Source organism: Myxine glutinosa, chromosome 1, assembly GCF_964187855.1.
Source record: "Myxine glutinosa chromosome 1, kmMyxGlut1.1, whole genome shotgun sequence".
NCBI classification, from domain to species: domain Eukaryota; kingdom Metazoa; phylum Chordata; class Myxini; order Myxiniformes; family Myxinidae; genus Myxine; species Myxine glutinosa.
In genome coordinates, this window is record NC_136261.1 from 23318828 (window position 1) to 23336175 (window position 17348).

The following is a 17348-nucleotide window of genomic DNA, read 5'->3' on the forward strand; positions in this document are numbered from 1 at the left end:
CCATCAACTTTCTCAACAATGCTCTCAAAGAAATTCTGTCAATCAAGCTTTTGGGTCTCACTATCTGCCATGAGCTTCACTGTGAAAACCACATTTCCAAACTGGCCTCCAAAGCCAGTTGCCGACTGGGCATCCTCCATCATGCGAAGTCTTCTTGGCACTACTGAGCTCCTCACCACATACAAAACTTTCATCTGCAGATTGTTGGAATCCTGCTCTTCTGTCTGGGCTGGTGCTCCTGCCTTACACCAAGCTCGGCTTTACGCTGTTGAAACCAAAGCTTTTAGAATCATTGGAATCTCCCGCAATGTAGCTGATTGTAAGGGTCTTTCACTCTCTCACAACAGGTAGGTTGATGGTCTTTCTGTCTTCGACCGACTCCTCTCCGGCCTTGCTCACCCTGCTCACCCTGCTCTGTCTCTGCTCTGTCCCCCAAATATTCCTGAAGGATGCACAACATGTGCCACAATCCTCTTCTGGTGAAACTGCCAAATTCAAGACTCTCTGCTCACCTTCGCTCTTTCATTCCTCTTTTTTTCTGCCTCTGGAACAAACTCCCATGCTCTCTTCAATCCCACTCCTCCCTCCAGGTCTTCCAAACAGCTGTTCACCACCATCTCTTATCTTCCCACATCCAAAACCTTGACCTCTTCTACCCTCGTTAATCCACCCCAAATCCACCTTTTCAAATTCCGGTTCTTTCCTGTAAGTCCTTGTTGTGCCCATTTATTTCATACCATGCACCCTGCTCCAGCCCTCTCCCTTCCACAGATCTCATGTCCCTGTTCTTTACAATCGTTGTGCTTCCCTCTCTCTCTCCCCCTCTTGTCCCCCACTCCATTTATGATGTTTCATGTGTGTTTTTGTTTCTATTTATGTTTTTGTGTTTTATGTGTTAGCTCTTACATAAGCCTCGACTTTGTGCACAAAAAATAAGTTGTCAGAGGCATGGATGTGATTCTGTGATTGGATGTATGATGCTCAACTATTGGGTGTGGTTTGGTTCTACTTTCAAACAGCCATGGCTTGGACTTGTGTGCCATCTCAAAAATATATAAATATCTACCTACCGATATGCGTCATCATCAAGCAGCGCCCGGTGTGCTTTGAGGTACCGCCGGATGGTATCTTCCAACCTTGGAACAGGTAATCTGCAACACATAACTACACATCATTAACTGTAATTTTCAAGTATCAAATAACTGACCAAATACAGCAAATACAGCATATTAGTAGGAACACTAAAAGACAAAGATGGAGTTATCAGGAGGAAACTGGATCGAATTCGGGTTTCAACTTCTCCTCCACCTTCAAACCCATTCCAGGTGAAGCAAGGTGATCCCAACAAAAACTATTTGCAAGATTCACCCCTCCATAGACAAAAATGAGAAGGAAAGGAAGGAGAGATAAGGAACATATAAACAAATAAATCATGCAGAGCACACACACACATACACACACACACACACACACACACACACACACACACACACACACACACACACACACACACACACAAACAAACACACACACACACACACACACACACACACACACAAACCTTAACCAACCCAAACCAAATCGAAACATAACCTAACCTCACCAAACCCACCCGAACCTCTTATTATAAACTAGCCAAAAGCACCCGGCGTTGCCCGGGTTCTTTTTGAATGAATTTGCTACGATAATTCAGCTTTTACTCGCGGCCGTAGAAGATTGACTACCATAATTCAGCTCAGCTTTTAATTGCGAAATGGGCCCAGCCCGGCCGAGGTGGGCCTCGACCGGCCTCACCACCTCGCCTATAACCTTCCCGGGGCCCATCCAGACATTTTTTATTTTAGAGGTTTCCTCCTATCTTTTACCGTTAAGGAGATTAGCGCGCGAAGACAAACAAACAAACAAACAAAAACTTTCTTATATATATATAGATACAGTGCATTCAGAAAGTATTCAGACCCCTTCACTGTTTTCACATTTTGTTATGTTGCAACCTAATGCTGAAATCGTTTAAATTCATTTATTCCCTCATCAATCTACACTCAATACCCCATAATGACAAAGAGAAAACAGGATTTTAGAAAGTTTTGCAAATTTATTAAAAAGAAAAAACTGAAGTATCACATTGACATAAGTATTCATACCCTTGGCGATGGCACTTGATATTGAGCTCAGGTGCCTCCCATTTATCTTGATCATCTTTGAGATGTTTCTACACCATGTTTGGAGTCACCTGTGGTAAATTCAATTGATTGGACAGATTTGGAAAGGCACACACCTGTCTATATAAGGTCTCACAGCTGACAATGCATATCAGAGCAAAAACCAAGCCATGAGTTCGAAGGAACTGCCTGCAGAGCTCAAAGACAGGATTTTGTTGAGGCACAGATCTGGGTGAGCCTCCCAAAAAATCTCTGCTGCATTGAAGGTTCCCAAGAGCACAGTGGCCTCCATAATTCTTAAATGGAGGAAGTTTGGAACAACCAGGACTCTTCCTAGACCGAGAGCTGGCTGACCGGCCAAACTGAGCAATCGGGGGAGAAGGGCCTTGGTAAGAGAGGTGACCAAGAACCCGAAGGTCAGTCTGGCTGAGCTCCAGAGATACTGTGTGGAGATGGGAGAAACTTCGAGAAGGACAACCATCACTGCAACACTCCACCGGTCTGGGCTATATGGCAGAGTGGTCAGACGGAAGCCAAACAGTTCAATCTTGGTTTCATCAAACCACAGAATCTTGTTTCTCACAGTCTGAGAGTCCTTTAGGTGCTTTTTTGCAAACTCCAAGCGGGCTTTCATGTGTCTTTCACTGAGGAGAGGCTTCCGTCTGGCCACTCTGCCATAAAGCCCAGATCGGTGGAGTGTTGCAGTGATGGTTGTCCTTCTGGAAGTTTCTCCCATCTCCACACAGGATCTCTGGAGCTCAGCCAGACTGACCTTCGGGTTCTTGGTCACCTCTCTTACCAAGGCCCTTCTCCCCCGTTTACTCAGTTTGGCCGGGCGGCCAGCTCTAGGAAGAGTCCTGGTTGTTCCAAACTTCTTCCATTTAAGAATTATGGAGGCCATTGTGCTCTTGGGAACCTTCAATGCAGCAGAGATTTTTTTTGTAGGCTTCCCCAGATCTGTGCCTCAACACAATCCTGTCTTTGAGCTCTGCAGGCAGTTCCTTCGACCTCATGGCTTGGTTTTTGCTCTGATATGCATTGTCAGCTGTGAGACCTTATATAGACAGGTGTGTGCCTTTCCAAATCACGTCCAATCAATTGAATTTACCACAGATGACCCCAAACAAGGTGTAGAAACATCTCAAAGATGATCAAGAGAAATGGGAGGCACCTGAGTTAAATTTCAAGTGTCATCGCAAAGGGTATGAATACTTATGTAAATGTGATATTTCAGTTTTTTATTTTAAATAAATTTGCAAAAACTTTCTAAAATCCTGTTTTCTCTTTGTCATTATGGGGTATTGAGTGTAGATTGATGAGGGGAAAAATGAATTTAAACGATTTCAGCATAAGGCTGCAACATAACAAAATGTGAAAAAGTGAAGGGGTCTGAATACTTTCTGAATGCACTGTGGATAGATGAGAGAGTTTATAACTACAAGTTTCTGGTTACCTGGAACACACACCTCACTTGATAATGACAACCTGTTACAGATGTCGGGGCAAACATCAGGAACCAAAAGTTGGTATTCTGCATCTGAGTGCAGACATGTCTTAAATCACAGGAATTGGAAATTTTGAATCTGGTGCACCCTGTTTTTCTCACCTGTTCCACCAAAATAGACCTGGAAAGGCCTCACGTGTCAACAATTTCCCCACCTGGGTAGCTTCTCCTGAAGGTGTGACATTTTCTGGTTTCTCATTGACAATAGATGGTAGCTCGAATCCTCAACTTGAGACATAGTCGACAGGTATCTGCTCCAGGATGGATTGCAGTCGCAGGAAAAATGTTTGTGAATTGTTGCCCGTCGTCCCAATGACCAGTTCCTGGAGCAGAAAGGGAATCGTATCAACTATCAGTACATATACCCATTGCTTTACTGACATATTTAATCAAAAGACAGCATGTTGCACTTTACAAACACATTGCATATCTACCTGTGAGTCTCAATGAGAATGCAAAATGATGTAAAAAACGTGAAAGAAGGAACTTTTATAACTGAGTTGTTGTTGTTGCTGCTGTCTTCATGGTTGTGGTTGTTGTTGCTTGTGTGCTTGTCCTTCCATGTACGGTTATTTACGTTTTCTGCTGATTTGAGAATTATTCCTATATATATTTCTGTTTGTCTGTCTGAATGTGAGGAAGATATTTAACATATATATATTTTGATCAGGATCCGGAACTCGATATGAGAATTTATATGTGATTCTTCACCATTGAGAGGGCCAAAAACAAAAATACAGTTGGCGCGATATCTCAAAATTTTGGAAGGATTTGTCTTTGCAGTTCCTTAAGAAAGTATTCACACCCCTTGACGTTTTTCACATTTATTTGTGTTTACAGCCTGAATTTAAAATAGATTAAATTGAGATTTTTGTCACTGATCTACAAATACCCCATAATGCAGAGGATTTTTTTTTTTTTTTGAAATTATTACAAAGCAATTTACTTCTAAACTAATTCACATAAGTATTCAGCTCTTCTGAATCGATACTTAATAGCAGCGCCTTGCCAGTGATTAGAGCTTCGAGTCTTCTTGGGTATGTCTGCATCATCTTTGCACATCTGGAGTTGGGGAGTTTCTCCCATTCATCCTTGCAGATTTGCCCAGACTCTGTCAAGTTGGATGGGGAGTGTCGGTGAACAGCAATCTTCAAGTCTTTCCACAGATTCTCAATGAGATTCATGTCTGGACTTTGGCTGGGCCAGAGGACTTTCACATTCTTGTTCTAAAGCCATTCCAGTGTTGTTTTAGCTGTGTGTTTTGGGTAAATTTCCTGTTGGAACGTAAACTTCGCTGCATTCTGAGGTCTTTTGCACTCTGAAGCAGGTTCACCTCAAGGATTTGCTTGTTTTTGCTTCCATTCATTGTATCCCTCCTGCCTTACAAGTTTCCCAATCCCTGCCACTGAGAAGCATCCCCATAGCATGATGCTGCCAGCACCATGCTTCACAGAAGGGATGGTGTTAGTTGGGTGGTGAGCTGTGCTTGCTTTATCTCCAGACAATTGTCGCCTCATCAGACAACAGAATATTTTGCCTTATGCTCTCAGAATTTTTCACGTGCCTTTTTGCAAACTCCAGGTGTGCTGTCATGTGCCTTTCTCAGGAGTGGTTTCCATCTGGCCACCCTCCCATAAAGCCTAGATTTGTGAAGTGCTGCAGAAACTGTTGTCCTTCCGGTAGGTTCTCCCATCTCAAACAACAGACTCTGTCGTTCTGTCAGTGTTTGTTGGGTAGTTGGTCACCTTCCTGACCAAATACCCTTCTTGCCCGGTTTTTCAGTTTGGTTGGACGGCCAAATCTAGGAAGTGTCTGGTTCATTCCATATTCTTTCCATTTCTTAATGATGGCACTCACTGTGCTCTTGGGAAATTTTATCACTCTAGAAATTGTTTATACCTTTCCCCAGATCGATGCCTCCTCACAATTCTATCTTGGAGTTGTATGGACAGTTCCTTGGACTTCATGGTAGAGTTTCTGCACTGACATGCACTGTCAACTGTGAGACCTCATATAGAAAGGTGTGTTTCTATCTAAATAGTGTGCAATCAATGTATTTAGCCACAGGTGGTCTCCAATCACGTTGTAGAGGCATCCCAAGGATGATCAAAGAAAATTGGATGCACCTGAGCTCAATTTGGAGAGTCATAGCCAAGGGGTTGAAGACTTATTGATTCAAGGCATTTTAGAAAAGAAATTCCACTTTGACGTAAAGTGGTATTATGTGTAGATCATAAAAATATCTCAATGCATCGATTTTAAATTCCGGCTGCAATACAACAAAATGTGAAAACGTCATGTGGTTTGGTTTGAATCCTTTCTGGAAGCACTGCACATCAGTATGAAGTTGAGAGGGAATATTGGTTTGCAGGCCATAGTCTATGGATGTTAAACATCCTATGTTGACTTCCTGAAAAGCGGACAAGTTATCACCATCACCCTGGCCAAATTAAAAATTCCTTTCACTTTCATTCAATGTCAGGCCTGGCTGCTGGTTCCTGAACGATCTGAGTTAAATGTTTCCCCTGGTGACTTCACAAAAAGGTAGGAATAATTTGGGCCGTTAAAAGTGCTATTAGATCATTGCAAACATAAAGATGTTTGCAGATGCAATTGACTTACCATTTCTGGCTGCAGAGAAGCATCATTGAATAAATAAGTGAATTACATCAATGATTATGAGTTCCCTTTCAAGGAACCAAAATTATTGCCCGAACCTCTGGTACCCCCGATACAAAGGGAACAAAAGGACAAGAGGGTTAACCCCAAAGTTGGTCGCTAAGCCCCTTAGCTGGTATGTGGATTAGGAGTTGTAGTAGTTACGAGCAACCTTAACACAAGAGGAGGCCATTAGGCCCATCGAATGTTATACTTTATAGTATCATGGAAAAGAAGAAATCTCCTGTGCAAAAAGCAAATATGCTGTCACGGATGGTTAAGTCAACCCCAGAAACAAGCACAGTATACAGCAAGGGTTTGTGATCACAAGATAACCCAGTTTCCGCATATTATAGAAACAGTAATGAAGATCAAGAAGTAAAATGAGTTCAAATAATTATCAATAAACTCACGTAATTTTCTTGAAAATCCCAAAGTAAAAGGAATTTCTTGACATTTCAATTTTCTATCAGCTGCAAACAAATTCCCTCTTGCACGTCTTGCTTTCAGAATGTATGATTCAGAAGAAAATCTGAAAGTACAAAATACAGTTACAAACGGTCCAACCTCTGAGCTGTGGCTTGTTTGGAGTTTGGGGCCCGCCTTTAATATGGCCCAGAAAGCCTTGGGGTTTTCGACGCTCTCTCATGCATTCTCACGTTTGACTGGGAAGACGGTCTGGATCCACCCCTGGTTATCATTGCCTGTGTTGACCTTCCCATACACACTGACACTAAAACTTTGGTTGTTACCCTTTCCAGAAGAGAGAGCATTGCACTTGACTCCGTTTGTCTGTCTGTTTGTTTATCTGCTTGTCCAAACAGAATAAATATGATTTTTTTTCTGCAACCATTGGTCTTATTTACAGGAAAATTTCAACATGTGTGCACCACCTCCTGTGGAATTTTTTAATGATAATTATGGCGTCGTATGTCACGTGGTACGGGCACCATATTGGAAAAACCGAAAAACTTTGCACCTCTACATCTCTGAAAGTGCTGCATCGAACAAATTCAGACATGGATCATTTTGAAGAACTCTCCACAGGGAAAAAAACATGTTAATGGTGATGTGATAGGTGACCCTAACCCTGACAACCCTAACCCTAACCCTCCATTATGAGGTCATAATTCGACAAGAACAAAAACTTCATCGGATCAAGATGAAATTTCTTGAGCATCATCTAGGGATAATTTGTTGGAGAAAAAACAAACACTGATGGTGTCAACGGTCACGTGGTTCGGCCACCATATTTGTTTTAACACAAAAGGCTAAAAAACCACTAAAACACATCCTGGCGAGGGTTTGCAATCTCTGATTGCTCTTCCTTGTTGTTATTCAGTTGGTGGGTGAAAATCTGCACTTGGCGTTGGGCCAAAATCTCAGAGAGGCTTTAAAATGATTTTCGATGCAGGTTTTTTTAGGCAAACTGTAAATATATTTTTTATTCATAATTCGAGTACATAGATTCCAAAATTCCAATGTTACCGCATATTGGGTTGCACATGAATTTTCTATGACATCATCAAATTTGCATATAAAAAAATTATCTGCCAAAGTCGATCTTAACCATTTTGGAATTAAATAAAACACTTACACTTCTTCGTGAAGCTTCCTCTTTTCTCAGGAAACTGTGGCTTTAGTTCAGTCATTTCACAATGAAAGAAGATCCATTGTATCGGCAGATCCAACACATGGCCTCCTCCACCTCTGGGCACTATGCTTTCCCCAAAACATTGAACAGAGCCACTGGTCTCTTTTATTGGCCCTACATTTCAGCTGATGTCCCAGACTATTGCCAGCAGTGTCCAGCTTACCAGTCATGGTGATCTCCTGTGCTGCGGTATTGGTATATTAGTGCTCAATATACCAATTTGGCCATTTCAAATAATTGCTGCTGACACCAGAACCTTCCACATCCACAAAAGGCAATCACGATGTGTTAGTGCTAATGGACCTCCACACAAAATTTGTTAATCTGTACCCATTACGAGGCCAAACTGCTGGTTCTGTGGCTCAATGTATTTCTGAATGCCACACAGCTCAGCAAGGAGTCCTGCTTTACCTTCAGATCAGGACAAACAGTTTTAATCCGACTTAGTAAAGGACCTTTGCAAATTATTGGAAATGCGAAAGCTCCGCACCTCATCATATCACTGTCAGAGTAATGGAGCAGTGGAATGCTACAATCATACCCTGGAAGATGAACGTGCCATGTCCTTAATTTGACAGAGATATTGAGTGGGATGAACATCTCCATCAGAGTGAAATGGTCTACAACACCACAATCATTCCAGCACTGGCTTTACTCCTTTTTGCCTGGCACATGGGCATGAAGCACAGTTACCCCTTCGTCATCTTTCCCAAGACAACCAACCCATTCTTTTTCCCACCACTGGGCACCAGCAGCATCTGCTGTCTCTCCCAAACACAACAAGCTTTTGATAAGGTTGCTAGATCAAGTAACTGAGGAACAAGTCAGCAGAGGATTTATAATGATAGGCATCTAAAATATCCACTTTATCATCCAAGGGATTGATTGGTGCTTGTGGATGACCCAGCCCACTACCATCATACCCTTGCAACATCGAGGATCGGTCCCGACAATATGCTTCGGCCTCTTTCTGTGTCCGAGGAGCACCCAAATGTGAACTTTGAAATTTAGGAACTTTCATACCCATAGACCGAGGCAAGAATCTTTCACTGCAACTGCTTGAAACCTTACATCACCAACACAACAACTTCATCCATTCTGCATCCTGGTCCTCAGCCTTCAGTGCATGACCACACCACCATTGACTGCTTTACCTGGTTTTCTACCTCCTCCCATAGCACATCCACCATTTCAGGTGCAGCAATGGGAACCCACTTCCTTACCTGCAGAGCACCAGGCACAACCTTTACCGTCAATCTCGCTGCAGCGTCTGTCTGGTGAGCAACTTGTTGTAAGAAGTGTGGCAGAATAACTAGTCCCTCCTACACAACAAAAGTGTTTACCTCGACATATGAGATACGTTTGGTTAACCTAATTACCTTTCTTCTTTTCTGTTGTTGAGTCATAATGGCATAACCTAATTACATTTATTTTCTGTTGTTGAGTCATAATGGCATAACCTAATTACATTTATTCTCTGTTGTTGTTGAGTAATGCTGTTGTTTCTTGCATAACCTAATTACCTTTCTTCTTTTCTGTTGTTGAGTCATAATGGCATAACCTAATTACATTTATTTTCTGTTGTTGTTGAGTAATGCTGTTGTTTCTTGCATAACCTAATTACATTTATTTTCTGTTATTGAGTCATAATGGCATAACCTAATTACATTTATTTTCTGTTATTGAGTCATAATGGCATAACCTAATTACATTTATTTTCTGTTGTTGTTGAGTAATGCTGTTGTTTCTTGCATAACCTAATTACCTTTCTTCTTTTCTGTTGTTGTTGAATAATGCTATTGTGTTTGCCATGCTCGGTAGGTGTAACAAATTTGAAAAAGATGAAGTTGATTTTTTATTTCATTTTCCCAAAGAATGATGTCTGATGTTTCGTGCACAGTATTTTATTAAGTTGTCCACCAGATGATCCTAATTTGCATAAATCTGCACAAACATTATTTTAAAATAATAAAATGACAATTTCGCCTCACATATTGTTGCGGTTTTGAGTCTGTCAAGTGAGAGTAATAAAGGTTAAAGTCTGTCCCCCATCGTTAGTCACACAAGCAACATGTAGCCTCGCAATAGTATAGTTATGTCTTAGTATTTGTGAGCTTAGTTCCCTTCCAGTGTTAACTCTGTGTTGGGTAGGAGCCAGGGAGATGGGCCCTACTGCCACCGATCATCCTATGTCCATAGCCTCAATCCAGTTTGTTAACGTTGGTTCATATTGGGCAAGTTAACACGAGGGAGGCAGAGGAGGATCGGGGCGGAGTCGAGGCAGAGTGGCAGGAGCGATGACGGTAAGCATGAGCCGCCAATCAGAGCTCAGAGGCGGTGGCGTCAGAGGGCGTGGTGAGAAGAGTCTGGTGAGTTCCAGAAGGTTTGGGGGGCGTAGCGATAAAACCCACTGCGCAAAGCCCTCGAAAGGACTTGCAGAGGAGGACTTGCATCGGAGGGCTAATAGGACTTGACTTGCGGCGAGAGAGAGAGACAAGAGGACTGTTGCCTGTTGAACTTGATCATTGCACAAGAACGCGCACGCTAACCAACGCCAAGTGTATTGAAGGAGAAGAGTTGGCCGCTACATATACGCGGGTGCAGCCAGGCGCGTTTATAACGAAATAGTGCATTTTCAGCCGCGCGAGTGAACGAGGCTGAGTAACCGCCAGCTGTGCTAAAGTCCGCCCTCTACCGTTTCGCCCCGATCATCCCTTTGTTCGAGAGATGCGCTACGAGTCCCTGCCTTCGCCTGCAACCATCTTCGCGGGACGTGCCGGGGACCGTGGAGAGCTGGACGAGGACCATCCCTGGACGCGTTGGGGAACACCTGCCCATCTGCAATCCCCTGTGTTAGTGTGAGTGAGACGGGCCCTTTGTCCCAGGGATATGTTAAGACCGTTTAAGGATTACTCTGTGTCTCTTCATCCTTGAACTGTATATATGTGTGGCAATAATTAAACCCTTGTTCTTTCTTTCTGATTCGATCATTCCTGTGGTTTCCTCCATTGACTAAGCGTGGCACGAATAAGATCGCTCCAATCGGGTTCCACTAGTTAAGACTGCGCGGACCACGTGTATGCAATCCGCTCGGTGTACTACCATCACACGTGGTTCGTGCGAGGCTTGTTTCCTCGCTCCCAGGGCAGCGCGGGTACCTAGGTATGAGTGAGAAAGTAGTCCCGAAACCCTACTCCGCATGTGTCCGGGAGGGACGTAATAAGTCTCTTTTCCACTAGGCCAGTAAAGACAAGGGGATTAATCCCCCCTTGATAAGGAGAAGAAGGCCGGCGTAGAGAACCATAACAATATTTTACTTTCTGTACATTAAACTTTATCGTTGTGTTTGAATATTTCAATGTTATGACATATTACTTTTACTTCGGTACATTAGCTTTCATCCAAAAAATTAGCTCTTTGGAAAAAGATTCTTTAAATCTTTAAGCAATTTTTGGTGATTAACAAGGAAAAGTAATTAGCTTTAAATACAACACATGTGACGAAAAAGAGGAAAAGATTATGCTGCTTAAAAATAGTCTGAAAACATTTTACCGTGAATGAGGGAAACAAAAGCAAAATGCATCAAGTGTACATTCTCCCACCCGAATTATCATGTGTGCATAATAAATAGATAGTACATTTTCGTTTTGTTTGACATAGTTTGGTTGAATGGAATTAGTGCACAGCGTTATTATACTGGGATGACAGATGATCGTCCTCACGTCGTCAGGTATGTAAGGCGACGTTACAACACAAACATCCAAACATTACAACAGAGAAATCCGTATTTTGAAGTTGGTGTATGTGAAGTTCTGGCCTGACGGTTTATACGAAAGGGTGGCGAAGAAAATCTTATGTTTTCATTTAACACTATTTTGTACAATTAGTTTAGTTCTGCAAAGCCATGTATAATGTTCATTCATTTTATTTCACATTCGTACAGCAACAATGCACCGTTTGAGCCACGGGCAGATGCACGGCACACAGGATTCCCAAAATGCATCCAAAATCGGTCCCGTTTAACAATTACAACAATCATGACACAAACAGTTCTCCTGGCTGTCCTGCTTTATGGAGAACCACGCGTGTACAATTAATCACAACAGCATTTGGATCAAAATGCCAAAGATTTAAAAAAAAACCCAGCGAATCCAATAAAAAAACCAACACAAACATAAAGAAAGCAAGGTTTTGTTGGAAAGGTAACACGATGGAGAAAATGCGAACATTTCAAGTACAAATTATTCTTGTCTGATGCAAATGGTGCAAATAAAAAATACTTACCATTTGGAGCTGTTGACCTTTGGAATACTTTGTTTTGTTTGTTTGTTTGGAGTTTGGAATACTGTTGGAAACATTTGTGCACATCTTAACTAGCACCTTTATAACTACAGTTGCAATACTCAACTCCATGGACAAAAATTGTTGGACCATCTTATTCAGCTACTAGTCGGGGCCCTCAATCGAAAAATCGTGCACTTTTATGTAAAGTTTCGAGGTTTTGGCTTGAGTTACCTTCGGTGATATGATTTCAAATTCCGCCAGGAGACAAGCTCAATTGTCACCCTATCCAAGATAGCCACCAAACGTAATATCGCTACCACGTGGCAAAGGCGTCAGTCGTAGAGAAATGGGGACTTCTAGAACACACCCAATTTTACCTTTAAGTGAATGGGGAAAATGCGGAGGAACTTATGGGACACCCACCAAAAACTCAAAAAACATCCGTCTATTTCTCCCCTTCCCATCTAAACCATTAACAAATGTTAAATCCTCAATAGACCCCCAAACCCTTTGTTGATTCTAAAACACACCCAATTTTACATTGAAGTGAATGGGAAAAGCTATTTCTAAAACACACCCTTAACCCTTAAAAATATTTGTCTATTTCTCCCTTTTCCCCAAGCATGCCAACATATATTTATTCACAAGCCATATCCACTTTTTCCATTATTCCATTGATCATACCCTAAAAATTCATCTATTTCTGACACTTTCAACTAATCCTATTATCAAATATTAAATCCTCAATAGACCAACTATTGCAAACCACACCCACTTTTTGATAAACCATGCCCACTATTTCCAAAACACCCACACCCCTAAAAACATCCTCCTGTTTCTCCCACTTCCTCCAAGCCATTTATTGGTCTGAAAACACACCCAATTTTACATTAAAGTGAATGGGGAAAATGCACTGGAACTTGGGAAAATGCATTGGAACCCATTTTTATCCAGTCATTTATCCCAACCCATTTTTAAAAAAACTAAAACCCTTTTTTTTTTAAACCAAATGCACAGGGACTATAAACCACATATGCTTTTCTATACATGCTCATTATAGAGAACCAATGAATATTTGTTGATTCTAAAACACCCAAACCACTACATTTTCTCCCATAATTTATTTGAACTCGAATAGAGAGTCAATGAAAATCTGACTGTTCTATTTTTGGGAATAGCTTCATTTTCTTATGCACTCATCACCATCAAGTATATTTATAAATAGTATGTTTGAACTTGTTTCTTGGTTTGAATATCTTTGATTGGAGTCCTTCAAGACTTTGTTTTTCTTGAATAAATGACTCATTCTTCAGTTGAAGATTTTGAGGATTATGATAGTGATGATACTATCTCTACTGAAACAGAAGACAGTTATGATACTGAGAGTTTGTGTTTAAATGATAGTCATGAAAGTAGTTTTATCGATGATGATGATTATGAAAGCACTGATTGCAGTGAAGATTAATTTTATTTGAAGTAAAGTTATACAATATAAATATTATGAATCTAAATGATATACCAGATGTTGAAGCTCTTGAATTCCCCGATATTCCCCACGATAAATTAGAGAATTGTCCTGCGTGTAACAGAGTGGGATTGAACACAGAGACAAAAGCCTATGAACAATGTATATTTTGTGATTATCTTCTAATTAATGATGAAAAATATATAGATAAAGAAACATAACTGTTTCAAAATTTCAACAAAAATGAATTACTTTACAAGATTAATAAGAGAAATAAATATTTATTTTTCTGATGAAGGCAAACATTTATTTGAAGAAGACTTTCACACTGCTATTGGTGTACATGATGCTGAGGATGCTCCTTTACTGACAACAGAAGAGATTGACAAAATTAGGATGATGTTTCAGGGATTGATGTTTTATTATTTACGATTGTCATTTTCAGGGGAATAGCAAGACAAGAGGTTATATAAATAAATTAATGGATTATATTAAAATGAAAACTGAACTCAGGATAAAACACAGTTTCTTTAAAAAAATGCCTGTAAAAAAGTGGATGAATTGTTTTCCAAATATATAAATGAATGATTTTTAACCCGTTTGGGAAAATAAGATAAAGTTTAACAACCATAAAAATCTTCCAAATTCATTAAGATGTCTCTTAGTTGGTTCAAGTGGATGTGGGAAAACCTGTTTGCTTTTACAGATGCTCCTTACTCCCAAAGTTTTAGATTATAATAATTTAATCATTTTCATAAAGTCAGGTTTTCAACCTCAGTATCAACTACTCTCACAAGGTTTTATTGTGGGTCTTCAAAAAGAAGACATAATCAGTTTATTTAAACTTCAAAACAAACTAAATGATTATAACATTGAAGATATTGTCACGCGATTGCCCCTCGGTTAAGACCCGGGGATCTCGGATGGATTCGAGCTTACTTGGAGGCGTTTCCAATTCAATGGCAGATCGACACACGAGGCGGGGGATTGGGGGAGGATGCCTGGCTTACCTGTCGGACCCCCCCCCCCCCCCCCCAGTCTTCACCTGCAAAGTGAATAAAGTCATACGAACATGGAATTATGTACAACAAGAAACAATTTATTTTTAGGGAACCCGAGAACAATGGACGCGACAGTACATAAATAATGTTCCTAAATCGGGATCCCGCACACCTCACTTCACATAGAAGACAAGGGAAAGAATTAAATAAAAGAATTGTCGTGTTTGGGGTTTGTGTGGTGCGTCTTATCTGTCTGCTGTCGTCCAGGCCCCAAACTCGCGTCAGGACGCGGATCCGTGCTTGGCAGGAAGGAGGCCTCAGTCCGCTTCGTTCGCATGCTTCGCGAATCAGCGCACGCCGCCCGGCAGGCCCTGCTCGCATGATCATTGCTTCACTGTCTCTCCAATGTCCAGAGGCAAGAACATGTCCAATCGGGAATGAAAGGCGAACGGGGAGGAGGTTCAAATGGAGATAAAAAAAAATCATTGGCAGAAGGGAGGTCCAGGCAGGAAGAATCCAGGAACGTGAGGGCAAGGGAGAGCACTCCAAAATGCCAGCGAGCGAGCGGTTTTACTCACGGTCCTCTGACGTCAGCTCGCTTCCCCTCCAACCAGTGCGTCACTTACTTGTTGCCTTTCTCGCCCTTTTTCATCACCGGCGCTTGCCCTCCAACCAGTGCATTGCTTGTTGGTTGTTCGTTCGCACCTTATGCACTGATTGGCCGTGGTCTCATCGGTTGGTGGCCAATCAGTGTGTTGCTCCTTTACCTTTCTCACTGCCAATCACTGAGAAGCTCTCTGCCCTTCCTTTGACCAATCGCACATACTCCCCTACTCTACCAATCAGTGTGGTGTTTGTTGCTCGCCCCTCCCCCATGCCAATCAAGAAACCCTCTGAGCGTGGCTGTTGCTCACCTGCACAATGTTTGTCTTCCACGGCGCCGTTGTACGCCGTTGTTTCCTGCCTGTTTCTTCCAGTCAGTTTTATCGTCAGTAATTGTAAGGGGGGGGGGGATTTAATTAATATGTGCACTATCTAAGGGCTTATCTAAGTGTCTGTAAGAGTGCATTTCCATACGGGGCAAAGGGTAGATCACCAGGTCTGACACAGGGGAGTTATCTTAGTCCCTACAACTATTTATCACCGGATCATCCTCGTATGATCACAGGTACACACTTAATCCGACAAACCGCCTAAACACAGAACTTATTACAGGGGAGGTTCCCTATCACGACAACTGGACACCTACCTATGCAGATCTACTTAAATCTAGATATTCCCCCCTACCCCAAATTCATAACACAGGCCCCCTTCCCCCTCCCCCCCCCCCCCCCGGAACCGTAGCCCCTGCAAGGTTCACTGCAGGCGCTACCATTCCAGTCTTAGCACTTACTGTCTCACAGCTAATTAACCAATGAAATAAAGCAGGAGGGCTGTGGGAAGCGAGCCGAAGCTACCTAACTGTGCTCCTTAACATGCTGACCTCCTTAACCAACCATGTATTTCAAATATTTACAATGATTTTCATTGGTCGCTCCTGTGGTGGGAAGAAACAAACAACAAGCACTCGAAATCTAACTTAACCACAAACCTTAACCTTAACCAAAACTTCAAAAACTCAACTAATACATATTTGTACAACCCCTTCCTACTGACCGCGTCCCCCGGTGGATACTAGAAGATGCAACCTTACCTGCGGGGCCATCCCATTGTACCCCTAAATTTCTGCTGGCCCTGTCCTGGTGTTACAGGTGAGTGACATCTCCCCCATTCATTCTACACAAACCCATAACCATTCATTCTCAATCCAAAAATCGTTACAACACTAAATCATTACCAAGCACTTAATTCACCCCCCCCCCCCTGCAGGACCATGGCATAGATGTCATATCACATGTGTGCATTTCTCTCAACTAGGCAGCGGGGAGGTACCGCACAATCAAGATGGTGGGGGCGCTTCAGGCTGTGGTGCCCACAGTCCGAAACACAAGTCACCTGGCTTACAAATTAATCCCCCCCCTCCCCCTTTACCTCTTGGCCCCATGACAGTCAAACAGCCCTTTCCACCGTTACCCCACCGGTGGGGTCTCCACACTCCAGGCTCTGTTGCCTCCTGCTTCTGCGCAGCACACGGGTCGCCGGGAGTCTTCCACCCAAAGGCGCCTAACAGACCCTCCACCGCCGGTCTCCAATTTCCAGATGCCACTGGCTGCCAGGGGTAATTGCCGCAGAGGGGGGCCGCAGTCATTGCTCCTCAGAGCTTGATCTGTACCTGGGGACACGCACACCTTCCCCACCCACAAAATCCCCAAAACACATTTCCTCCCCCGCTGCCATTCAATTCTCAACACATTCCCAGAGATGGTTCAAAAAGGTGTTTCCAACAATTGTTGCCATGGCCTGCTTCATGTGAAATCCCCAATTCCCAGTTCACCAAACATTTCCAAATGCACATTTCAATACACAGTCACTCATAACTCAATTTCCAAACTCACGACCACATAAAAACATATCACCCCCACACAAAAACAAACGCCACCCACAAGACACTGTGGCACACATTCCATCCCCCTCAGCGGCCATGTCATTACTCTCACCCGCCCCCTTCTCCAAATTACAT

General features: G+C 42.4%; 1 protein-coding gene across 8 annotated transcripts in view; it reads right to left on the reverse strand.

Moving 5' to 3' along the window:
* LOC137412770 (carnitine O-palmitoyltransferase 2, mitochondrial-like) overlaps positions 1 to 9349 on the reverse strand; it is a 78327-nt gene extending 68978 nt beyond the window's left edge. For 2 of the 8 annotated variants that reach the window (XM_078769715.1, XM_078769721.1), the window contains exons 1-4: positions 9223 to 9325; positions 6738 to 6856; positions 3822 to 3989; positions 1071 to 1151 (exon numbers count right to left, since the gene is read on the reverse strand). In XM_078769715.1, the coding sequence (XP_078625841.1) occupies positions 1071 to 1151; positions 3822 to 3989; positions 6738 to 6781 (293 nt within the window). In that variant the 5' untranslated portion in view covers positions 6782 to 6856; positions 9223 to 9325. Of the gene's footprint in view, positions 1 to 1070; positions 1152 to 3821; positions 3990 to 6737; positions 6857 to 9201 lie in introns of all 8 variants that reach the window. The other 6 variants (XM_078769695.1, XM_078769652.1, XM_078769701.1 and 3 more) reach the window with 6 other exon arrangements.
* Between the last annotated feature and the right edge of the window lie 7999 nt (positions 9350 to 17348).